The following is a 26,298-nucleotide window of genomic DNA, read 5'->3' on the forward strand; positions in this document are numbered from 1 at the left end:
ACTGCATTCTTTATTGCGAAAGCAATACCGCTCGCAGTTTGAGCCTTCAGCGTAGCGGGGCGGTGGACACGTTTGACCTTTTCCTCGACCTCGGGTGTGATGTCACACCGGCAGAGAAAACCAGGGCCCCAACTCGTGCCGTCGGCGGAGAGCGGCGGTAGACACGCGGTGAGCCATTCGCTTCTCCGCTAGGGGCGCTGCAGTCAGAGTGACGTCATACCATCTGTGGAAGAGAAGGGCCCCAACTCGTGCCGTCGGCGGAAAGCGGCGGTAGACACGGCGGGCGGTGAGCCACTCGCTTCTCCGCTAGGGGCGTTGCAGTCGGAGTGACGTCATACCATCTGTGGAAGAGAAGGGCCCCAACTCGTGCCGTCGGCGGAGAGCGGCGGTAGACACGGCGGGTGGTGAGCCTCTCGCTTCTCCCGCTAGGAGCGCTGCGGTCGGAGTGACGTCATACCAGTTGCATAAACAGAGCTCCAGCTCGTGCCGTCGGCGCATAGTGGCGGTAGACACGGCGGATGCGGGCTGAAGAAACGAAGTTGCTTTCACAATTTTCGGGCTTAACCAAGCTGAGCCTCTTCCAATTTTTTGTTTTCGTTGGCAAGAGGGAGGTGCAGATTTATGGTGCAAATATGTGATTCGGTTTTCCTGCATTACCATGAAAATGCGGCTGGGGAGGACGAAATTCAGACATTCAGATGCGTTTTTCGCTGGGGTTCGTAGCTGGCGCAGCACATGTCTAATTGAAGGTCATTGGGAAAAGTAAGCAAGCGAGCCGTTGACGGTAAGGACAGTTTTAGCATAGCGTATACCGCCTACCCACACCGTTTAATGGGGAGCATGCGCAAAATGCCGGTTACGCCTTCAGCGCGTGCGTACTTGGGGTAAACGGTTTACTAAATCTTTCTAATAGTCTGCCGATTAACTAAAGGCACAAGTGCGAATAAATTTTGCAGCACGTAATGTGAAAAACTGTCGGAGCCACAAACGCGTAAGCAGGTGTCTGTTTATTGAACATTTCGAAATACAGGGAAAACTTCACCGACACGGTCCGTGTGTCAAGCTTCGAAAGTGGCATGCTTCAAGCATTTTATTGAAAAGCAGCAAGACCACAGTAAGAAAGGAAAAAAGTAAAATGGCGAATCATGCTGGTGGTATCAGCTGCAATTTCCTGGGATTCCCAATGCGCTGAACGTGATGCCTTGAAAGTCGAAAAATATACGGGCAAACTAGAGCTTGTAGGTGTGCGCCTAACCCTTAGTTTGTGCAAGAAATACTAGACGAAATTCTGAATGTGGCAATCTTTGGTATGACATGAAAACACCAAATAGGCATTAAAAGCCGGGGCATGTTTTTTTTCTCGCCACGCAGCTATATCGCACTGGTCCGCTGTAACACCAGCAAATATATGCGCATCACAAACGCGCCAGCTATTGTCTTTGTAAGTTACGAAGAAGATCGCTTAGCACGCGGTAGGTAGTGTCCAAGAATGAAGCGCCATCCCCTGCATATTAAATGTCAAAATGTAAGTAGTCCAACTGGTTCCATATGGCCGCAAAAGCTTCGCTGAATGGCTCGGAGAAAACGACGCCTTTTTCACGACACCGTGTGCACAACTCAGCACTGTGTTCTCAAGCAAGGTTAATCAGTGACCTTTCCCGAAAATGAACGTTCCGTGTTGCGGGGGCTGAACAACAAAGCTCAAGTATATGAGTAACCTGGATGTTTCGCTCCTCCACACCTGGCTACGACCTGCACAGCATGACATTGTCATGCAGTGGACTTCAGCGAAGAGAGTCACAAGTTACGAACGAATAGAACTCTTGTACGGCTGTGACAGTTGTCCGAGTCACCGGTACTGTAAAAATGTGGCTGAAAAGCGAAACGCACAACAACTCACGCAATGGCTTGGTGAGCTAAAATCTTGGTTGTTAATGTGAGGTGCAAAATAGAGAGTAAACCACCTGAACGAAGACGGGACTCTTCCCGCCATAGTGCGATACTGTATACAGACACGCACGAAATTGCTCGCACTCTTATAAAAATGGTTTATATATAAAATGGCATATAGATACTCTAAACTTCTCATGAAGTCTATCGCCTTCCTGTAGATACTTCTTTTCATAGTCTATAGACTGTCTATAGACAAAGGTCTATAGCATGGTCTATATACAGATGTATAGATTGTCTATAGCATTTGTATTGCTGTTCTCTAAGATTTGTCTTTAGTCTATAGACTTTATAGACACAAGTCTATAGACAGTATATAGACTGTCTAAACATGTCTTCTAAGGGCAAGAAACCCAGTCTAAATCGTTCACGCTGCGCTTCTCAGAGTAACAGGTTTAAGCTTGTTTTGTACATGTCAAAATGCTGGTGTCCTTTTACAACCATTCCACCAAATTTTAATCGCATTAATCACTGTCCAACGTTTTGCCTTACATTAAAATCACTGCAGTCACATGAGATCCCGTGTGCACGCAAATAAAGTGTCGCATCAACAGAAACCTCAGATTAAAGGCACTAATCTGTTAATGCCTCAGTATTTCGCGAATAGTGCAGAAAGAAAGTCTTTAAAACTTCGAATTCGAACGAATAAAACAAAATTTTCTGGAGCAAAATTAACTAGCGAGGCGTTTTCTCCCGGCAAACCCACGACGGCAGCTCGACGGCCTCCTTGCCGACCAACACGCACGTGATGTCGAAAGCATCGTCCTTTGCTACGACGTTACCAGCTCCCATCGAAGTCATGAAGGCCAGGAACTTCTCTACAGTCAGGGCCAGAAATCTCAACTTGGGCAGGAACGGAGCCATGACTGCTTTGGCATCGGCGGGCTTCTCGTCCGCAGTGGCCCTTCTCAGGCAGTAGTCTTGGGCCCATCGGTGTACGGCAAGGAGGACGCACATCTCAGGCACGTTCGTCACCTGCGGTTCAGCAGTTAGCGAAAAGTCCTTCTTGCTACACACTAAATGCCACCTCAAAATGATGTTCGTCTCATAGCGTTCTTTTGTGTTTTTGCGCTGCCTTCCTACCAAGTATGAATAACCAACTAGCCCAGCACCATGTTTTATAGCGAAAGCTTTACTACTTGCACTTTGAAGCCTTTGTCGTGCGACGGCGGTGCACTTGAAATGACCTTTCGCATGACCTCTGTGTGACGTCACGCCGAAGAGCTGGGCGACCATCTCGCGCCGTCTGCGAGTAGTGGCGGTGCCACCACCGGCGGCCTTAGATTGGATTAGATTACATTAGATTAGATTCGACTGCATTGCATTGCGATTGCATTGGATTGTTTTGCATTGGATGGGATTGTATTGGATTGTATTAGGTTGAATTAGATTACATTGGATTGAATTGGATTAGATTACATTGGATTGGATCAGGTTGGATTAGATTACATTGGATTGGATTGTATAACCGATGCATCACCACAAGTCTAACCACAAGCACCACCACCAGCTACACTACCAGCTGAACCATGGCATAGGTACGGATATTGCTTTCGCAATTACCGGGCTTAACCAAGCTAAGCCACAGCAAATTTTTATTAAGGCGGAAGCCTTTAATGCCTCATCGTTGTAAGCAGGAGTTGTCGACAGAAATGTCACGCTTTTCAATTGGTCGAAACGGTCGTGACGTCACAGTGCGCGAATTTCAAACGTGGTCAATTGTACTTTGGCTAGCAACCATGCAACAAATTAAAGGGCTCGTATAGTGATGCTCCAAGTAAGTGGGACTGAGTTTAGTTAATTGCTTAATTACCCAACTAGCCTAATTACCCTTTCCAGTCAGGTCAGAAAAATAAATAAAACCGAGTAGGAAACTAGTCGAGCTCGGGAATCGAACCCCGGTATCCGGAGTGCGAGACGAGCATGCTAACTACTCCGCCATGCGAGCCGATTGAAGTTCATAGCTTTTGTCGCTTTTGAACTTTAAATCCCATAAAATCAAAATCAACCTCCTCAAGTTTACGCCACCGACTTGCCCCGAGTCGTGGTCGATGAACTGCAAAGCATTCAGTTTAACAAACGTGCTTTCTATTCTGACGTAAGTACTGCTGCCAGTCATATAACTTACGTATGCACAGCTCTTGTGTAGTTTGAGACTAGGCTACCTCAGGAAACTGTGCCTAACACTGCACAACGCCACTGACACACCAATCTGCACCCGGCTCTAAACTCGAAAGTCAGATGCACAACTGCGTATTAACGGACGAAGGATCACGCGCGACTCGTGGTCTCGATGGTAAAACGGACTCCACGGGGACCCCATTAATCAAGTGGCGGGTTCGGTTAGCTTCCGAAATCCGCTACCAAAACAGAGCTGTCACGCTTTTATTGCGAAAGCAATACTACTCACAAAAATGGCCCTTCGCGTAGCGGCGGCCACTTGCCACGTTTGACCTTTAGAATTACCGATGACGTCATACCATGCCTAGTGACGTTACAGCGTGACGTCATGCCAGGAGCGAGAGACGGGCTACCAACTCGGCTCGTCGGGTAACGGCGGCCGCTTGGCACGGCGCGCCGCGCTCCTCCCGCTAGAGGCGCTAGTGACTTTATAGCGTGACGTCATACCAGGAGCGAGATGCGGGCTCCGGAAAGCCGGCCGCTTTATCTTAAGCAGTAAGCTGGTTAATTATTTCCTAATAATTAAGTTTTCAACTATCCCAGCTAAGAAGCGGTTGCAATTAGATATTTGTAGCCGGTCGTTAGTTAGCCAGATCAGTTTTTAGAATTTCGAGAACGCGATTATCCTCGGCTCTGTGACTCGACAAAATATAGCTACATCGTGCCGAGATACATGCGCTTTAGAAAAGCGCGCAAGCAAAGCAAGCTTTCCAACGCAAGTAACAAGTAAAAAAAGCAAAATTTTTCCGAACCACATCGCCGAGGGTAATCACATTTCCTAAATTCAATAAACTGATATGGCTAATACTAACGACCGGCTATAAATATCTGATCACAACTAGGCGCCTAACTCTACTAGTTAAGAAGTTAGTTAACCAGCTAACTATTTAAGACGATTCGTCGGTTTTCTGGTGTCCATCAACACCAGTAATGCCATGCTGAAAAAGCAAAATTTTTCTCAGAAGACCTATTTTTGAGAATTACTTAAAGTCTTCCCTGAAACACCAGGTATATTACGCGGCTTCCTGCCTTGTCAACGCAGCTGGCAGAAGGGCCCACCATGACCCCAGCAGACGCCACTCACCGTGTCGACGACATAGTGCACTGTTTGTTCCAGACAGTTCGTGAAGCCGTCGGATGAGAGCACCGCCTCAGGGTCTTCCTTGATGACGAGGTCAACCGTGTCGTCCATGTTTCCGCCACCACTCAAGATACAGCAGTCGATAACGCTGCATACATGTTCGGCTTTCATGTGGGCCTTGATGTAGAGCGTACAGGCCAGCTCCAGCTCCGGAACTAAGTATTTACGGGCAGCGGCTCGTGTGTATGCGGCTTCCTGAACGCTGTTGATGTTGTGTTTTCCCTTGTAAAGATATCTGAAAAAGAAGTGTTATTGTTGGTAAATTAAAATCCTGAGAGATAATGAGGTCACCTACCCATGGCTCAGCATAAAATATTAGTTTCACGGTGTCATTACGTGCCGAAATTCTTTTTCGGCTATAATAAGGTATATTCACACCTGACGAGTAATATACCGTATTTACTCGCATTATGAAGAAATATTTATTTCTAACATTTTAAAAGCTTGGAGGTGCGTTCACTAGCCGAAGAAAAATAATCAGAACACTCAGAAGTTAGTAAAAATGTGGTACAAAAGCAGGCTGATGGAATTCATACTTCGAACAGTACGACTTGCCTTCTAAACACAACTATTCAACACGGTTTCCTCGCTCGAAAGCGTAGTCGGTAATGGTTTTTCTTAAACCCGCACGTAAGGTACCGTATGAGGGCCAATAATGCTGTCCGGAGAGTGCACAAGTAGAGTTCACTCTGGCACAACTGGCAGCGCTCTCGCACCTCAGCCGCAGTGTTTCCAGCAAACACTATGGCACGAAGGAGCACGATTTGTGCCGTTTCATTCATGTGTTCATACTCAGTCGTTTCCTCTGCACAGTCCCATACCACTGACTCCGACAAGAAGAAATCGCCACCCTTGATGCTATGCTCCGTAAAGCTTACAAGGTGGCCCTACACTTTCCCCCTAGCACCCAAATTAATAAACTTCTCCAGGTTGTCCTCCACAACACTAGGCACGAACTCAGAGGCCCACAGACAAGCACAATACACTCGCCTAGCTCAGTCTTTCACAGGACGTCACATACTTGACACCATCCGAATTCGCATAACAGCAGCCTACCCTACACTACTGCCAGTCCCCCGCCCCATACACACACAGCTTCTAGTAAAGCCCCTCCCTCTAAACACCCACGCCACCTATTACTCTGCCCGCTGCATAGCCCATGCAAAGGCTCCACAAATACTACGGTCCGGAGGCCGACGCCGTTTGGGTAGACGCAGCCTGCACGGGCGAAGGCGCGGCAATTGCAGTCATTGACCACACACACCCATCGCCACTGTTCACCTTCCTGCCACATGCACCCCGGAGTCCTCGGAAGAGGCGGCAATCGCGCTTGGCCTTGCGCACACTAATGCCCGGTACATCCTTAGCGACTCAAAAACTGCACTCCTAAATTCCGCACGAGGGCGAGTCTATGAGACCGCTTTCCGCATAATCAGCTCACTCCCCGTAAACTAGCCCCGCCATGTGGAGCTGATATGGGTGCCTGTGCACTCTGGGAACCCCGGCAACGGAGCCGCCAAGGACCACGCCTGAGGTCTTCTCAACCGGGCGGCGGCGGAGTCGGGCTCTTCCCGGGAGCGCATGCACTCCATCTGTGAGCTGACCCCTGCATATCGCACCGAACGCCAGCTGTACCCCTCATCCCACCGATTCCTTGACAATTACCACCAAATATTATGGCACCGCCCCCAGACCGGCACCCTTCCTTCCCTTATCAGCTTTCCCGCATCCAGCCGGGAGCATACACATCCCCTTGTACCCAGTGCACCCACCTTACACTACTCGTAATCATCCTTGAATGCCCTGCGGACCCTCTCTTACGGGGCCCGGAGCTCCTGACCGCTTGGGAGGATGGGAGATCCTGCTGAGCCCGACAGACCCAGCCAGGCAGAAGATCGCCACTGACCGGGCCTCCCACGTCATAGAACTCCGCGAACTTATGAACTTTTAGCGCAGTGGGGTCGTGCGGGGACCCAGGGACGTATACGTGTCCCAAATCCCATGGTTAATAAAGTTATTTCTTTCTCTCACTTACACTTACTTATGTCCACTGGCACTCACATTCACTAGCACTTGTACTCAGACCTGTGAATGAGGCGATATGAGAGCGCTCATGAGTGAGCGTGCCGACCTATGGCAGGAGGTGCGGGGTTCGATGAACTCCGATCTGTAACATCGCCGGGTGCCAACCAGTTTATCGATGGTTCCAAGCTTTCATCTGGCCAGGTGCACGTTTTTGTAGCGATAGCTACACTACGGTAGCTACGCCAGCCGCTTCGCCTCTTCGGCATGGGCGCACATTCGCCGTGGTCGTACTTTTGCCGCGATTGCACCTCGGCCATAGTCGCACCGACCTTGAGCCGTTGCCTAGCAACCGCCGCGGTGGACACCCCAACCGCACTGTACAGGAATGGAGGAAGTGGGAGTGAAAGAAGAAAGAGAAAGGGGGGGGGGACGTAATGAAGAAAATGAAAATTATATTTAGAGAAAGGAAATTGCGCAGTAATTGTCTCGCATATCTCAGTGGTCACCCGTTATTCGTTTTGTAGAGGAAGGGAGGAAGTGAGAGTGAAAGAAGGAACAGAAAAAGGGGCCGTAATTAAGAAAATCAATTTGAGGAAAGGAAATTGCGGTAACTGTCTCACATAACTCGACGTCAGAGATTACTCAGTAAACCATCAGTAGCATTACATCGCTTAACCACGGGGAAACCTAAGCGTAGCCATGGCCTGTAGCCCCCTAATGACGCAGTAATTCTCTGTCATCTCGGTGGACACCCGAACCGGAAAGGAGGGAGTGAACGAAGAAAGAGGGGCATTAATGAAGTCAATGAAAATTGTATTTGAGGAAAGGAAATGAAGCAGTAACTGTCTCACATACCTCGATGGACACCCGTCATCCGTTTGTAGAGGAATGGAGGAAGTGGGAGTGAAAGAAGAAACAGAAAGAGAGGCTTAGTGAAGAAAATGAGTTTGAGGAAAGGAAATTACACAGTAACTGTGAATTCACGTCCAGGGAGAACGCTCAGCGAAGAGCAGCGGCTCCCCTGTTGTTCAATTTGGCTATGATGCGCCTACCGGCCCAGCTGGGCGCTGTCGCCGGTGTGCAGCATGCGCTGTACGCCGATGACATCACCCTGTGGGCTACACAGGGTTCCCTTGGAGACATTGAGGCCAACCTGCAGGAGGCGGCGACCATAGTGGACCGTTATGCTCGCCGCTGCGGCCTCCAATGCTCCACCCAAAAGTCTGAATTTGTGCACATACGCCCCTCACCAAAGTGCACAGCCAAAATTTCATTGTCTCTTGAGACAGGTCCAATTCCTGAAAATATCGAAGTCCGGGTACTGAGGCTCTTCATACATCAAAACAGACGGTCAGAAACAACATTGGCCAAACTCCGTCAGGTGGGGGACCAGGTGGGCCGCTTGGTCCGCCGGGTTTCTAACAAGCGCGGGGGGTTACGATGTAAGGACGCCTTGCGGCTGGCGCATGCATTTGTAACCAGTCGAATTCTATATTCGACTCCATACCTCCACATGCGGAAGCAAGACGAGGATTCACTCGAAGTCATCCTCCGCAAAATTATTAAGCGAGCTCTGGGCCTCCCCGTGAACACCTCCAACAAGCGCCTCCTGGGGCTGGGCATGGTGAACACATTTCGGGAGCTCCGGGAAGCCCACTTGACCAACGAATACACACGTCTCTCAAAGACATCGTCGGGTCGCCGCCTGCTTGCCCGACTGCACATCCAACACACCACTCTTATGGAAGAGCGCGTACGTATTCCATCCCAGTGGAGATGCGCCCTCCACGTGCGCCCTCTTCCCGCGAACATGAACCGTGAAGACCATAATGGCCGGCGCCTGGCGCGGGCGGAAGCCCTGGCCCGCCACTATGGATCGAAACCCGGCGTATTCTACGTGGATGCCTCCGGCCCCCACCACGGGGGATGGTACACGGCCGCAGTCGTCCACCAATCCAAAACAGTCAACGGCCTTACTTTCCGAGCCCGTGACATAACACACGCGGAGGAGGTCGCCATTGCGTTGGCTGCATCTGATTCCAATTCAAAAACAATTATTTCCGACTCGCGAGGGGCATGTCGGAACGTCGAGCAGGGCTGGGTACCATATCTAGCCTACCGCATTCTCCAAAACAGCGTCTACACCGGGGACCCCGCGCACCGGCGTATCGTTTGGGCTCCTGCTCACATGGGCCTTGAGGGAAATGAGGCAGCTGACGCCGCCGCCCGCGCGCTCTCTCACCGGACATTCCCCTCCGACTCCGACGATCAGGAACTCGAATTCACTCCCGCTTACTCTTTAAAGACATTGTTTTACATTATCAATCTGGCCATGGTCTTTATCCCCGCCCGTGTAAAGGTCTCTCAAAGGCGGAGGAGCGGCTTTTGCTTCGCCTGTATACCAATACTTTGCTGTGCCCGGCAGCTCTCAAACACTTCGACCCTTCTTTCTCGGGCAGCTGTCCGCACTGTGCGGAGAAGTCTTCGGACATTTACCACATGGTGTGGGCCTGCCCCTCCAACCCTGCTATCCCCCCTCACCCCAACCCAACCCGGGAGGACTGGGAGGCGACCCTGCTCGGCTGCTCGGACCTGCAGGCCCAACGGGCCTTGGTCGCGCGAGCCCGGGCGCCGGCCGACGCCACTGGGGTCCCGAACTAGGGACCTCCACCTAGTACTAGTAAGGGCTGGCCCCCTCTGGGTCAGCTCATGCAATACCTCCAGAAGTGCATGTGTAAATAAATGTTTTCCACCACCACCACCAAAGACTGACTTTGCAATTCGACTCAGCGCGTTCCATTATCGCGTCACCCTAGATTTAACCAGAACTAAACCACAGCCATTTTTTTTTGGAGTGAAATCTCTTTGCAGACAGGTGTTCACCCGCCGTCTTGCAGGGTCAAGCACATTAGCAGACGACTGCCGTGAACTCACTTCAGTAAGCCGTAGAAACCGTCCGGATGGAGGTCCTTAATCACCACGGTGCCTGTCTCGGCGAGCGGCCCGTAGAACATAGCGCCGAACACTTCGTTCCTCAAGGCCAGAAGTTGCCTGTGGCCCTTGAATGTCTTCGAGACTGCGTACTTCTCCGGCGTCACTGCGAACTCGACGTCGGCGTACTGGCCGCTTTGCAGGAATTTCTTGAAGTTGAACTAGCCCACGTGACAGGCGTCGGGAACATGGAAGACAAAACAAAATTAGTGCCTCCCTGAAGTGCATGTTTCTTTTTTTTTTGTTGCGGAAGCAACACTACGCTAGGTGTGAGCGATTTCGCGGAGCCCCGGGGAGCCCCAGCTGCGCATGTGCGAGGAGCGAGTGACGCCAGAGTAGCGCGGAGCCACCGCCGACTCCTCCACTGCGCGGGTGACTCAGAGGTGCCGTCGCCGCTGCGCCAACAGTGCATTCTCCAGAAGGAGTGACGTCACACGGCGCACAGCTGCGGCGCTGGGAGCCACCGCCGGCTCCTCCGCTACGCGGGTGACTCGAGGTGCCGCCGCACCGTTGCTTCCGCAATTCCACTCGGGATGGCGATTGGTCAAACCACAGGCAATTTTTTTATTTGTCGTGCTAATTTATATCTTGCGCTCATTTCCTACCCTGTTTTATACTGATCATAAGGGCAGTCTTGTACTGCACTGCAGTACTGCAGTCTTGTACTGCGGCACTTCTGTCTGAAAAAACTTTCTTTGCAGATTCCTTCTGTATTTCATTTTTGTTAATAAATTAAGCAGCAATATAAAACGCTCGTTTGCACGTCTATAAAGGCTTGTCAGCTGATGCACCACAGCTTTTAGAAAGATCACCTCGTCATGGAGCACAACACTGGAGGTGACCCCTGAACTCAAGGATGGCATGGCTGAAAATTTCCACGAACCATAGTTGGACATAAATTCGCCATCCGAAGTGACTCAAGGAAACACACCGCGATAGTCCAATAATCGTCCAATCCGAACACAGCACCTGTCATCCCTGTCCGAGTGCAGCGATTGCGTTACGGTGCGAACAGGGCATTTCTGGCTACATCGCGCCACAATACATGCGCTTTTGAGAAGATGGCAGGCATAGCAACCTCTCCAGTGCACGCAACTCGTCACAATAGGCAAAATTTGATGGGCCATAGCGCCGAGGATAACAATGTTCCCGAAATTCTAAAAAAAAGATGTATATTAATTACGGTAGGCTGCACGCCTTTAACAATTAAGGAGCCTAACAGTAATAGTTAACTATTCAATATTTGTTAACCTGCTTGCTTGTTAGCACATCTTAGCTGTATTCTGATGGACTACAGCGCTGTCAGTGCTATGCCGAAAAAAAGTGCTCTTCTAACTCGAAACGGCTATTTTAAACAAACTGTGTGAAGTCTTAGGTAAAACACCCCGTATAATTTCTAGTGTTTATCAATGGCAGAATAATAGATTATTTTTTAAATATATTTTTATACAGCCGAAAAAAATAAAAGCACATGCCGCAGGTGGGACCCGAACCCACGACCTCCGAATTGCGAGCAAAAGTTCCCGAAAGAACTGACACAGACACGTAGACAGTGACAACACCAGTCAGGATTCTCGTGCTACCGCCTTACGCTCATAAGGTGACTTAAGCGTCGCAATAGTTTTCATTCCATCACAAACAGCGGGCAACGTCGAGACCGATGGAAAAAACTGTACAGTGCATATAATCAGGGAAAATACAGGTGCACCCTACAGTCCCGTTGGGATATAGGACTCTGTACACCACGAAGCATCTGCGAACACCGTACCATCATATGCCACAAAGGGTAACAGCCGTTCTCAATAAGGGAAATCTGTAACTTGATAAATGGTAGAAAAGAACCGCAACAGGAACAGGGCGTGAGAAGACAAGCGGACAGAACGAGCGGCCGTCCTGTCTACTTCTCTTCATTGTAAGTTAGTAGTGGGGTAGGAGGTTCCACGGCATCCGCACTGGGTTTAATCCCGTCGGGTCTACCCTCCGCCGGCTAAGACACCAGATAAATGGGAGGAACAACACCTCCGAAAGCTACAGATCAACACTTACAACAACCCGCGAAGACTACACGCCATAGACCCGGAGTCATCTGACTCACAATGCAAATTCTGCGGGGAGAAGGCGGACCTGTACCATATGGTATTAGCTTGCCAACGAAATCAGGCGATCACTGTTAATAACCAGCAAACGCAGGAGGGGTGGGAGGCAGCTCTGACCAGCTCGGACGAAAAGAGTCAAAAGCAACTCATCGAAAGAGCCCGGACAGCAGCCTACGCCAATGGAGTTCCGGACTGAGAGCTCCAACCACCGCTACAACCTCCTAAACTATTTCATTAAAATATTTTCACCTCCACTGCTTCTCTTCACATGTCCTGTTCCTGTCGCAGTTCGTTTCGACCCTTTGACACTTCGGACCAACTGGCCCAGAACTTCGCCGTGCTGAATCTGAAACTTGAATAATGACCTTTGTAAACGTGCCCACAAGTCTTCAGTCGAATATTAACTCCCTCCATCTCACAATTTATTGCCATTGAAGCAAATTAGAAATCACACGCTCAGTATTGATCGCGCGTTGTAACAGCCTCAGGGTGGTCGACGCATTGGCTGTCATGTACCGGGCTGTCACGATGGCCGATTTCATGGGGGCCAGCGATTCACAGAACATTATCGCGTCAAGGAAAATTTCAGCCTTTAGTTTCTGATTTTCTAGCGCCTGTTTTAACTCGATAGCATTAAAAGCCCTATTACCCAGAAAATCCGGTGTCGGCGTAGTGAGCGAAAAATCACGACGATGTCTGTGGAAGGTGGTGCCCAGAGAGTAACCTGGAAGGCATTTGGACCATCTATGTCACGTGATCTTCCGGCGTCATAACAATCTGGCCACCATGGGAGGTCGCAGTTAAATTAAGGATTGCTCGTTCGGAAAGAGCAACCTGGGCCACACAAGGCTCACCGTTGGGAGCACCTGCCATCGCAGGGCAACGGCGCATCCCTTAACCGCTGCACCACTGCGTCAGCAGAGGTATGAGGACATCCAGGGGTCTATGAATGTAAAGTAGAGAATGACCTTCTGCATATATGTGAATTAACCTATTAAGCTATCGCGTCATACCCTAAGGAGTAGCTAAGTGTACCCTCTTTAAGAGAGGGTTGTGGCTCAGCAGAACCTAGGTCGTTGTGCAACGTCCATCAAAGGTTCAGGCCAAGCGTTCAGGTTGCGAGTGAGCTTCGCACCTATACATCGTCGTCGTCTTTCACTACCACAGTTCACCACAGTGAGCGAGCGTAGCTGCAACGCTAAACCTCCAATTTTTGGTTCAGGCTGTAGTGCCAGCAGACGACTTTGTCGGTAATGCGTTGCCAGAACAACTAAGGGTAATACATGGCGTGCGCCCCGCTGCGGCGGCCGAGTGGTTACGGCGCTCGGCTGCTGACCCGAAAGACACGGGTTCGATCCCGGCCGCGGCGGCCGAATTTCGATGGAGGCGAAATTCTAGAGGCCCGTGTACGGTGCGATGCCAGTGCACGCTAAAGAACCCCAGCTGGTCGAAATTTCCGTAGCCCTTTACTACGGCGTCCCTCGTAGCCTGAGTCGCTTTGGGACGTTAAACCCCAATAAACCAATTATACATCCCGTGCGACCCCCAAGTGTCCGGCGCCCATTCAGGCTAACAAAAACACAACTGAGCTCGACAAGGCTGGTAGAAACAAGCACGCGTAGAAATACGGACTAGTCCCGCTTCCTCTGAAGTGCCCAGGTGGGACGCGATACAGAAAAATTACCAGCGCACGATAGCGCGCGATTAAATAGCGCACGAAGTGGTGCTTGCCGCATTCGCCAATCACCGACTCATATAAAGTCGTCATTCTTCTCAAGAATCGCAGCGCCTTCGAATGCAGCGCATCATCAGTGGACAGTATCAGTGACTTGATCGGAAGCACCGTATTGGCCTCACTACACTCAGATACTAAAGAAGGACGAAAGAAAGCAGTGGTGAATTCCGCTCCGAAGAGGCCCTCCAACCAAAGGCGTCGACCTATGGTCTTGAACTGGTTGTCAGCTGCCTAGCGCCCAAGAGCGTGGCATCGCAGGTGTTGAGTAGGTGCCAAGTGACTGACCGCAACGTCACGACAAAGCACCGACGCCGCTAACTGAACGGTTTCGCTTGAAGGGCATTCGCCGCTTCATCACTCAGTTCTGTCCGACTGTAGCAACCTCAGATAAAATTGATATCACTGTCTTCTCCTCCCCCCCCCAAAAAAAAATATATATATATAGCTGTGGTTCAACTCGGCTGAAACAAGTAAGACGAGCTAAAGCTCTGTTAAGGTAAATACAGGCCACACGCTTTTGCCGCGTCACGCGACTTCCGGTAGTTGCGAGAGTTGTCAGCTCCGCTCCGCATACGCAGCTGTGGCGAGGCGCAGCGAGTCACGTGATTCGATGCGTGCGAGGAGAGCAAGCACCGTCGGCTCAACGCGCGCAGCTGTGGCAAGGCACGGCGAGTCACGTCGCATGACGTCAGAGCCAAGCCTCTGCTTTTCTTGGTTTCAAGGTCAAATTTCATAGCCACATGACCTTCAGCTTTGTACGGGAGGAGTACTTAGAGCTTTCACTCTAAAAGCGAATAAACAAAACTGGCTGTCACTTTGCTACCAACAAGACGCATTCCATGTGCAACGTTTTTTTCTGGAGCTTCACACATTATACGTAATCAATGATTGAAACATCGCCAATAAAAGATGCAAAAAATGAACACTCACGGCGAACATTGTTGTCAGCGTTGAAACACGTTGCCTGCTGCAACAGGTATGAAGTGAAGCTAGCCTGCGGCATTCAAAATACATTTGTAAGGAGGTAGCTGCTACCAACAACAGGTAATGACGTCCAGCTAGATAATAAGCAAAAAAAAAACTGACAATACAACAGCCACGGTTTTCCAATATTAGAAGCCCGCCATTCGAAAGAGCACACACCACATGTTGCAATGTGCTATCGCCACCGTTCGGCGGATTAAAATTTCCCCACATCGACATACTAAAGTCGATAAGAAATCGCCAGCACTCTGATGAAAGACATGACATGTAAATACTAACGGGGTCGTTAAGGTTGACAGAAAAATGATGGCGCTCACATTAAGAACTCAATCATGCTTTACAAACCGGCCGATGAACAACAAAACACTTCACGCATCGCTCTCAGTGATCTTGCAGAGATTCAAGTCCTACCCTTGAAAACTTTTGACAGCCCCTCGAGCCCATCATCACCGAGAAATTATCCTCGAAGTTGCAACGTTTGAACGGCTCGGAAACGTCCGACAAATAACCGTATTCCCTTTGAAGCATTATCCTTTGCATGTGCTTCTTGTTTTATATTCTTCCTTACAGCGCAATAGACGCGCACACCAGGCGGGCGCTGCGGGGTAGGCGAACGACTCGAATTCGCTGCACTCCCCCGTCTACCCTTTCCCTCTCGCGACCGTAAAAGCGCGCTCTTCCGCCCCGTTTAATCGAACGTCCACAGCCGGCGTATCACCAAATCGGACCAGTTGCGCGCTAAGCGCCCTCATGTGTTCCTGAAAAGCAGAGTAGCCCACGCCTTTTGCGTGTGAGGGAGGCACAACTCAACGCACGGCTTCAATAACGCTGCGCCAAGTATGAGAGTCTTATCCGCGCTTCACCAGTGCAACCAGAATTCGCCAGCGACTTCACCCCCTAACAACACGTGAAAAGCAGTGAAAAGCAGCGAAAAGCATATGCGCTCAGAGTCAGCTGCCTCCGATTCTACCGCACGAAGAGCAAAAAGCACTACAACCATCACTGCGAAGCCACGAAACGAAGACTCGAAAAGACTTTCTGCGCAGTGCAAACGAGTGAATCACGAGTAAGTCACCACGCAGAGGCTGCGTGATTTTACGGCACATCATCTCGCCCATGTAATAAGCGGGCTCGGGGAAGGCACACCTCACGGCACGTACTGTATAAACGGCGTCAGTCAAAAGCGGAAGTTTACGGCGCCTCAGCCAACGCATGCGGTTACGACTTTCTCGCACGCGCATGGGGAAACGGCCGAGCGCTTACACTGCTTAGACACTTGCCTGTTTAGCAGCGGATACTTTTCAGGGGATCCGATGCCACGGCCACTTTTGCGGCTTCGAGAAGGCAGGAACCACAAGCAGTGAAAACGAAACCACCTCAATTGCCTAAGCAAGGAAAGAGAAGCCTGTTCACAACCGGCGGAACGCGGCCGCTATATTAGCAAGAGGGCGCCACTGTATATCGCAGTGGCGCTGGCACCCTCACCCAACCCTGTTTCGGTTTCGTAAACGGGCATCGAATGATAACCGTAGCGTGCATTTTCGTGTGGGCGTAGGAGGGTGATCGCGTTAGCTGGCTGCTTGTGTTTTCAGTTGCCCGGAAAAATTAGAGGGGACACTTAATTAAGCTCTGCCTTAAGTGTATGACGCGATAGCGTGATGGGTTAATTACCATATATGCAGAAGGTCATTCTCTATCTTGCATTTATAGATCCCCGGGATTCCTCACACCCCTCCTTCCACAACGGTGCAGTGGTTAAGCGATACGCCGCTGCCCTGCGATGGCAGCCGCTACCATTGGTGAGGCTTGTGCCGCCCAGGTTGCTCTTCCGGTGTGACCAATCATTAATTTAACTGCCGCATGCCACGGTGGACAGTCTGCTCACTGTCTGGTGGGCAGGTTGTGATGGCGCAGCAAGGTCACGCGACCTACGTGGCCCACCTTCCTCCTAGGTTGTTCACGGGGGCCACCTGACAAAGTCATGCTTGCAATTTTTTTGCTCACAACTGACAACACGGAGGCCGGATTTCCTCGGTAACGAGGCCTTCAACGCTATTGCGTTAAAAATGAGTCCTATAGTTTGGTTTGGTTTATGGGGTTTAACGTCCCAAAGCGACTAAGGCTATGAGAGACGCCGTAGTGGAGGACTCCGGAAATTTCGGCCACCTGGGGTTCTTTAAGGTGCACTGACATCGCACAGTACGCGGGCGCCTCTTGCGTTTCGCCTCCATCGAAACGCGGCCGGGATCGAACCCACGTATTTCGGGTCAGCAGCCGAGCACCATAGCCACTGAGCCACCGCGGCGGCTAAATTACTCCTATCCACTGGAAGCAACGAAACCTTGCGATTTTCGACTGGATTCTTTCAAGTTTTTTACTGTTGCTTTTAGTACACGAATTCCACACGACGCATGCATACTCGAGCTTAGGCCTCATTAGTGCATGAATAATAGGCGAGTAGTATAATCAGAGGGGGCTCTCGAACGTTTGTTCCGTAAAAAAAAAATAGCTCGCGCAGATATGGTACCCATGTGAATTCCAAGAATTCACCAGAATTTCAGTTTACTTGCTATCTGCCCTCAAAGCCGGCGTTGCAGATGGGGGAAGGTGATGAGAGGAGAGGGCACAATGCTTCCAGGCAGCGCCATTACATAACAGGCTCACATTGGCATACATTCCGTTACAACAATGCGATAAGAGGTTGACATGATAGAATAGAGTAGTTTAATTTTGGGGAAAAAATGGATGCAACGCCGGTGCAAAGGAAACCGCATGCAAGACCTTATCGTTAGCCGCGCGCGGGGAGGGGGGAGGGGCGGGGGGTGGCGGGCGGTTTCGCGCATTGAGGGAGCAGCTGTCCAAGTCCTCCACTACTTCTGCTCCGTCAAAGGTTGAGGCTTCACACACACAGCCCGGGCTTTTCAGCTTTCCTAGTCGAGGAGTGTTTTTCGCACAAAAAAGAACCTAGAACTAGAGACACTCCGCCTTAAGGGTATGATGCAATACCGCAGCGGGTTAATTCCCATATGTGCACAAGGTCACTTTCTACATTCATAGATCTCTGGGAATCTTCATATCCCTCCTGGCGCAGTGGTGCAGCTGTTAAGCGATGCGCCACTGCCCTGCGATGTCAGGTGCTCCCGGCGGTGGGCCTTATGCAGCCAAGGTTGCCCTGTCTGAGCGACCAATCAGTTTGCGATGAGGCCGCACGGTCACGTGACCTGGGTGACCCACCTGCCTGAGTCAATGCCCATGAATTTTCGCTCAACGCCGAAGCAACACCGGAGTTTCTGGACGACGGGTTTTTTAACGCTATGACGTAAAAAATGAACTGACATCAAGCAAAGTTCGGAGGCAAAATTTTGTCTGCGACAATCTGGCGCGGAAGGCCTAGAATGTGTTTGCGTATTAAAAACTTCCAACATTGTCTCTCTACGGCGAGGGAAAGTGACAGCTATTCCGCAACCCACTCTTGTGAACTTGGCGCACCCAGGGTGTCGAACCGGCATTTTTTCGGGTTCGGTTCGGGTTCGGGTTCACGCCTTTCGGGTTCAGTTCCGGGTTCGGCTCCAAAGGGTCATTCCGTTCCGGTTCGAACCGGTTCGGACTGTCCCGAACCGGTTCAAACGGGTTCAAACGGGTTCAGGACAAAAAAAATTAAAACGCAGATGAGTTTCAGTCAACCCTGCTTTGCGTTTTCATTTTTCTGGCACATCGATATACAAAATAAAAAATGCAAAGATTTGTTTACGAGAACATAAAACTGTGATAGTTGGTAAGAGTTCATGCTTAAGCAGCGCAGTAAACAGGACAAAAGGAAGACTGGAGGCGACACAGACGCTGACTAACAACTGGTTATTACATTCTCGGAAAAGTGTATGAAGGCGCAGGACACAGTGAACAATCCAGAAAACAGAAGAACAAAGATTAAAACTAAAAAACCGTACTGCGCATGCACATCATAGTCGAGTCATTACATCTTTTTCAACGAAATATGAAGACTATATTCCATAGTAGACAGCACTCCGCTATCTCCTGGACCTCACGCAGTTGCCAGGAAAGCCTGACTCCTTCTCTACCAAATTGATGGATGGTGAAGCAGCACGCCCATCTGCTTTCTTCCTGATCATAAAGGCCTCCACCATCTCTCTACAAATTCTATCTGAGTGAATAAACAGGAGACTTGTCTTTCTAAGTGGGGAAGCAATGAGCATTTGTTCGAACATCACTGATGGGTGAAAAAAGTAGCGGTGTCGTACAACTTGGCTTAGCATTGCAGCGAGTGCAACGATTGCTTCCCCCAGTAGATAAGACAAGTGTCGTGTTTAATAACCATTTTTGCATATGTAGGGAGTTGGTCGAGGCCTATGTGATCAGGAAGGAAGTAGATGAGTGTGTTGCTTCACCATCTATCAGTTTGGCAGACAAGGAGTGAGGCTTTCTTGGCAGTTGTGTGAGGTCCAGGAGATAGGGGAGTGCCGGCTACTACGGAAGGTAGTCTTCGAATTTCGTTGAAAAAGACGTCATGACTCGACTGTGATGTGCATGCGTAGTATGGTTTTTAAATTTCAACTTTTGTTCTTCTGTTTTTGGGGTTGTTCCCTGCGTCCAACGCCTTTATATACTTTTCCTAGAATAAAATAACCAGCTGTTAGTCAGCGCTCGTGTCATCTCCCGTCTTCCTTTTGTCGTGTTTACTGCGTGACTTAAGCATGAAAAAATTGTTTAATGCCAGGTGTTCTCACTTTACCCATTTTACTTATTGTCCGCAGCAAAGACGAATTTGCGGCAAGAGCCGTAAAATGAAATGAACTCGAAATTAATGAAAATCGGCTATGTGTACGCTGTAATCCACCTTGTGGGGTGTAAGGCGAAAAGCCGGTGGATTTTGCATCTACAAGACCCTCCTGATTGAGCAGTTCGGGAGACCCCGTCGCGCGATTAATAGGCCTCCCTTGAAGCTGGAGTCAGTTGGGACTTTCTCGTGTACAGTGTACTTACGGGGCCCCAAGACTGCCGCCGCACGCGCCCTCTACGTTCCCGCGCACCACTGAGAAACGAAACTGCCATGTATCGGTACCTACCTACAGACGGACACCTTTCCGTAGCCTCAAAACCGACTTGCCAGTCCCCCCTCCTTTACTAAATGGTAAGAAAATGTGCGAGAATCCCTCGACCGCCCATCTGCCGCCCAACGAGAGCCTCGTGGGAGCACAGGTTCTCCCTAACATCCAGAACTTACGAAACATATTTTATTTAAATCACCTATTCGACATCGCCTTTGTGACTCCCGTTATGTATCCCGAACCCCTATAGCTCAGTATCTTCAAAAACACAGCTAATCGTGGCTTCTCACTACAGTACAGTAAGAAATTACGATATTGTCTTATTATGATGACGTCAACCTCCTCTCTTCTGATAAAAATAGTATCATGAAAAACGCGCGCTTGGATGGGTTGAGAACGCTTCGTTTTTGCACGGACACGAATTGTCAACAGCCCCGACGCGGTGGCTCAGTGGTTACGGCGCTCGGCTGCTGACCCGAAAGACGTGGGTTCGATCCCAGCCGCGGCGAACGAATTTCGATGAAGGCGAAGTTCTAAAGGCTTGTGTACTGTGCGATGTCAGTGCTCGTTAAAGGGCCCCACGTGGTCGAAAATTCCGCAGCCCTTCATTACGGCGTCTCTCATAGCCTGAGTTGCTTTGGGACGTTAAAATCCAATAAACCAAAACAAACAAACCAAATTGGCAAATGCGACTTTTCATGGGGCGCTATCAAAGGGAACCTTTGAGTTAACAAAATTTTTTGCGCCCTTGATAGAGTGATAAAAAGTGGTTAATCTGGCGTGCGCCATTTGTCCACCAACTTGTTTCAGGCATTTATTTTCTTTTTTTTTTTATTCGAGCTGTTTGCCATCAGGCATAATGAAAAAGGAAAGAGAGTTATAAAAAGGAGTGCAAACAAACCTCGCTTAAAAAGCGGCACAAGTTCGTGAACTACAAACGGCCTCTTTCTGGCATCTATGCTTAATAGGCGACTAAGTGCTCGCCTGTCTTTTCTGGACATGCTCGCGAGGAAAACCGCGTCGATGGCCTACGAGGGCAATCATTGCCTACGCGTTCGCCGGCTCGGCAAGGCATCCCGAATGGAAGAAGCGCGGTGCGCGTGAGACGGGGGCATCGTCGAGAACGAAGCTACTGACCATGGTCGAAGATCAACTAACAGCAGCGATTTGATACTTTTGAAATCCTTGCTGGCCATGCCGGTCACGTGGTAAGCATAGCCTGCCCAGTCGTCTCCATCTTTTGCGCCGCTACCATATGCACGCATTGTCATACAGCGGACAGTGCAACGGATGCATTCTGCTCCACAAGCGCTGCGCTACTTCGTCGCGGCATCAGCCCAGGAACGACAGAAGAAGCTTGAAACACACGTATGCAGATTTCTGGCAACGCATCGTTGATCCATAGCCGACCAGATGTTTCCTCGGATAACTACATTCCTGCGGACCACAAAATCGCAGAAGCACCTGCTCTGACGGAGACGTTGAACACCAAGTGCGAGCTCTCCCTACTGCCAGGAATCATTTATGTGACCGACCTGCCACCAGTTGCTATGCACACCTCATCCATGATTAGTTATACCCGTCCCTAAATTTGATAGTTGGCAGCAAGGTCTCGACGACGATTAAATGACCGCCCTAGATAGCCTGGAAAGAGCAGCGACAGGCTCTGCTTTGCACAAGTAGGCACGCATAACGCAGTTTTGTAATAAACGCCACTTTTAGCGGCCTTAGTATTTTTGGCTGTTGTACGAAGAATCCACTTGCTACGAACATCAGATATAACGAACGGAAGCCGCGTGACCGTCAGGTTCGTTATAAGTGGGCTCGACTGTAATTTCAATCGGTCACAAAAACCTTTTCCACGCTTCAGACATGGACCCTGCATGTTAGGATGAACCTTCGGGCCAAAGGGAAGTTTGTGCCGTGGTCAGTGCATTTCTTCCTGTGCGAGCAACGAGAGATAATTTGAGAAATAATTTGATATTTTTGTCGTAATGCTGTGTTGTTTTGGGACATACTTAAGCAGTATCTTAAAAAACCCATTGACATCATACATTTCTTTAAAACATTTATATCTGCGATGAAAAACTCCGGAACTCCATGCGAACTCTTCTTGTTGATAGGACCGCTTAGCGTGTGGAAAACACGCATGATGGATGAACACGCAGAACCGCCGCGTTCAACGAGGTTCCTGTTCAGACAACAGTGCACTTTAGCGCAGGAGGAATACGCTGCGCAAGTTCGACCTCCTGACTGGCTCCCCTTTCTTGGCGTGTGCACCGTCTGGAATTTTCATGTGCGGGCGGAGAAAGGGAGTTATGGTGGCATGAGGCCTTATGCCGAGATCGCTGTATTCGACGCTGTCAAGTAAGGCATGAGGAGGATCAGAGAGGTTCCAAATATTCCATGCAACAACCATAAAAAGAAGCCTCGAAGATAGCCGAGTAGCCTAAAGGCATCTGTAAAGAGAGTTTTCTGTTGCGCCGCCATGGGTACAAATCGCACTCGGAGTCAGAGAATAGAGTATGAGTACTCTTATAGTTGTTCTTTTTACTGCGTTAATAGTATAGCTTGCTTTCCCAAAAATAACCGCACTATGTGTGTGTGTGCGGGGGGGGGGGGGGGGGGGGGTGCGTGCGTGCAGCCTCCATCCTTGATGCACACTCCGGTGGGCGCACATCCGGGCATTCACTGGTAAAAATGCACCTTAAAAAACTTTCACCCATCTCCCCACCCCCCATCACCCACCTGTACGCGATATAGCCGAGGCAGATTGTTGTCAAGGCTCAAAGTATCGAGTCGCCCAAGCGTTGTACGCGAAAAAAACGCCAAGAATCATAAGCCTGTCATGTCAGACACTAAGAACCGGAAGTATGACAGCAAGAAGTAGATATGAGTCGCCAGACAGAGAATTCAAGGTCGAGCACTGCGATAACAGCGGATGGAGCCGCGCGCTGGCGACTGGTAGCAATTTTTTCTCAGAAGCAGAACGATTTCAGCGAATGGGCGTAATGAAATCACTTCATCGCCGTTACATTTAATCGCAGTAGCATCTTTCTGGGCGTAATCACTATCGCATCCCAGCGAGCGCATATATTTCCTCATTGCCCTTCTGATTATCCGGTATTTAATTTTTTGCTTATTAGATCATCTCCACCATTGCCAAGAACCCGCGTTTCGTTGCTTATTTCCGTCACGTGCAAACAAGAATGTTCTAAAAAAAAAGAAGCTGCACCAATTTATACACCCTTCCTTTGGTAATACTAGTAGTAATATCGCGGGTTTAAAGTGTCCAGTAGACATTGAGGCTATAGGATTTACGGTGTAGTGGAGGACTCCAGATTAACGGAGATCAGCTGAGGATTTGCGGCATGCGACAGAGCACACTGGTTTTTGTATTTTTGAAATCAGCAGCAGAGCTCCGCAGCCATTGAGCCATTTTTTTCTTTGTTGCCCTACATCATGAGGGGTTTTATTTAGAACCTGCTGTCTGAGACAATGAGCGCCTACAAAAGTAAATGTTGCGCTAAATCTATGCGCTAGATCATCTCATTTTGTCCGGAAACAAGAAGTATGCCGAAATGCAAAAAAAAAAGTGGGGCTGAACCGGGTCCCGAACCGGTTCGGAGCGGTTCCTTTGAATCGTTCCGGTTCGGGTTCAGTTCCAAGATGGCGAAAAAATTATGGGTTCGGTTCGGTTCCGGTTCCGGGCGAAAATTCGGGTTCGGTTCCGGTTTCGGGTTCGGGTTCGGTTCCGGTTCGACACCCTGGGCGCACCATAGCCTTAGTTGCTTATGCGCCACTAAACCCAACACAACGCAGCACTCTTCTCTCGCGCGCCCCACACACTCCTCGAGAACGCCAAATTCCCGACCACCATGTTTCCGACTCACCTGTGTCCAATGAAATTTCCTAGATGGCACACATTGCACCTTCCCCGGGCTTTATGCAGTCCCACACGACCTCCTTGGCGATCTAAAGAAAGCAGCAGTTTTCGTTTTGCGACGTACACCACCGGTACAGCGTACTAGAAGAGGAAGTGAGGCGCGAGGCCGGCATTACGCACTGGACGCTTGGCTCCGCCACTGGCGAACGAAGCGGCGGCGCAGCACTCGCTCACTCTAAGTTTGTCTACGAACAGAATGGACAACTTCCGTTGCGCCGCTCGCCTGGTGCACAAAACGACGAAAAACTATGGGGGCACTTTGGTAGCCTAAAGTTCGCTCGGCGAAAGCCTTTGTCGCGCTCCTTCAGCTGCCAATGACTGCCTATGTTTGTTACGGCTGCATCGCTTAGGAGACGTCCTCCTCCACTACCTGTCGCACACCGACTGACGACGGAGCAGCGCTCGACGCCGCCGCGCCGACAGCTCCACCTGTCGACGAAGATGACGTCAACTTTTGGCAGCTGCGCTCGTCGATGAGTCGCCCCAGGCGCTGGATGTAACGCCAGATGGACGGACGGGATAATGAGCCATTAAAGGCTTTCGCCTTAATATTTATTTATTTATTTATTTACAATACTGCTGGTCTTATTGCAAGACCGTAGCAGGGGCAATTAGTACAGTGCAAAAACAAATATAAACATATTATTCAAAGGCAGCAAACATGGCATCAAAACAAAGGTAGGGAAAAGTGAATTGGCCATAGCAAAAGGATATACAGAACAGATCTTCGACAATGGTAGGCACAATTTCAAAATGCACTCAAAATCGCATACATGACAAGTTAGAAGGGGTTGTCTTCTTGCCTAGATTTGCAGTCACGGTTGCTGCATCGCCACTGTGCATTACGACAAATGCTCTATCTGTGACACGAATGATGATAAGGATTGAGTGCAGGTGATGGCACGATCCAAGCGATTCCATTCACTAATGGAGAGAGGGAAAAAGGAATGCCTAAACGTGTCATTATGGCACACATACTCGGTTAGTGTGTTCGTATGTTTGTGCCGTGAAGGTGGCGATTGTGAGTACGTCACGTATTTTTTCACATCTATCCTATACTGCTCGTGTAATAATTGAAACAAAAATTTTAAGCGCGCTTGTTTTGCTCTTGCGGATAATGTTTGGAGACCGGATGAAGCTGCAAGCAATGTTGGGGAATCTGTGCGCTTGTATTTATTGTGAATTATTCGTAGGGCTTTGCGTTGTATAGCCTCAAGTTTTGTGATGTTAGTTATTGATTGGGAGAACCAGACTGTGTTCGCGTGTTCTAAGACTGGCCTTACAAGGGTTTTGTAGGCCAGGAGTTTAGAAGATACTGGTGCGGACCGCAAGCGTCTCCTGATAAAGAGAAGTTTCCGTAAAGCAGTAGACGTGATGTTAGCAATGTGAGAGTCCCACCTCAGGTCAGAAGACAGCGTAATACCTAGATATTTATGGTGTTTAGTTTTCGCTAATGGAACGCCGTTTACAGAGTAAGAAAAGCAAAACGGGAATTTTTTTCTTGTTACTGTCATACAAACGGATTTTTTAGTGTTTATTGTCATTTGCCACGTGTTACACCATTCTGTTATTTTTTTTAGAGAACTGTTTAACGACAGATGGTCTTCGCGGTTGTTAATAGTTTTGTAAAGAATGCAGTCATCTGCGAAGAGCTTAATGTTGCAATCAATGTCATTAGTTATGTCATTGATGAAGAGCAGAAATAACAATGGACCAAGGACTGATCCCTGAGGAACGCCCGACGTTACTGGAACTGTTTTGGATGAAACATACTCAAAAACCACAAACTGAGACCGATTTGACAAAAAATCTTCTAACCAAGATAGTAAGTCGCCTTCCCCGATAACAGTTTTTAGTTTTCGTAGCAACTTATTGTGTGATACAGAGTCGAATGCCTTTGAAAAATCAAGCAATATTATGTCTGTCTGGCTACAGTTATTAATATTAACTGCTAGATCGTGTACAACCTCTGTTAGTTGAGTAACGGTTGATAACCCGCGTCGGAATCCATGCTGATGGGGTGTCAATATACTATTGCGCTCCAGGAATGCGGTTATGTGCTTCGAAATTATGTGTTCCAAAATTTTACATGATGTACTTGTAAGAGAGATTGGCCTATAGTTTGAGGGTGAGGTAGTGTCCCCTGATTTATGAATAGGTATGATCTTTGCCATTTTCCAGTG

At 49.3% G+C, this 26,298-nt stretch overlaps 1 protein-coding gene across 2 annotated transcripts in view; it reads right to left on the bottom strand.

The window, feature by feature from the left end:
* Positions 1–330: 330 nt before the first annotated feature.
* LOC149332992 (BTB/POZ domain-containing protein 6-like) overlaps positions 331–26,298 on the bottom strand; it is a 32,646-nt gene continuing 6,678 nt past the window's right edge. The window contains exons 1-5 of one of the 2 annotated variants that reach the window (XM_089558524.1): positions 15,515–15,587; positions 15,050–15,113; positions 10,232–10,449; positions 5,216–5,507; positions 331–2,925 (exon numbers count right to left, since the gene is read on the bottom strand). In XM_089558524.1, coding sequence (XP_089414650.1) covers positions 2,626–2,925; positions 5,216–5,507; positions 10,232–10,449; positions 15,050–15,058 — 819 coding nt within the window. In that variant the 5' untranslated portion in view covers positions 15,059–15,113; positions 15,515–15,587 and the 3' untranslated portion in view covers positions 331–2,625. Of the gene's footprint in view, positions 2,926–5,215; positions 5,508–10,231; positions 10,450–15,049; positions 15,114–15,514; positions 15,588–26,298 lie in introns of those variants that run through there. The other variant, XM_089558525.1, reaches the window with a different exon arrangement.

This window comes from Amblyomma mixtum, chromosome 8 (assembly GCF_055824585.1).
Source record: "Amblyomma mixtum isolate Tamu chromosome 8, ASM5582458v1, whole genome shotgun sequence".
Lineage (NCBI taxonomy): Eukaryota > Metazoa > Arthropoda > Arachnida > Ixodida > Ixodidae > Amblyomma > Amblyomma mixtum.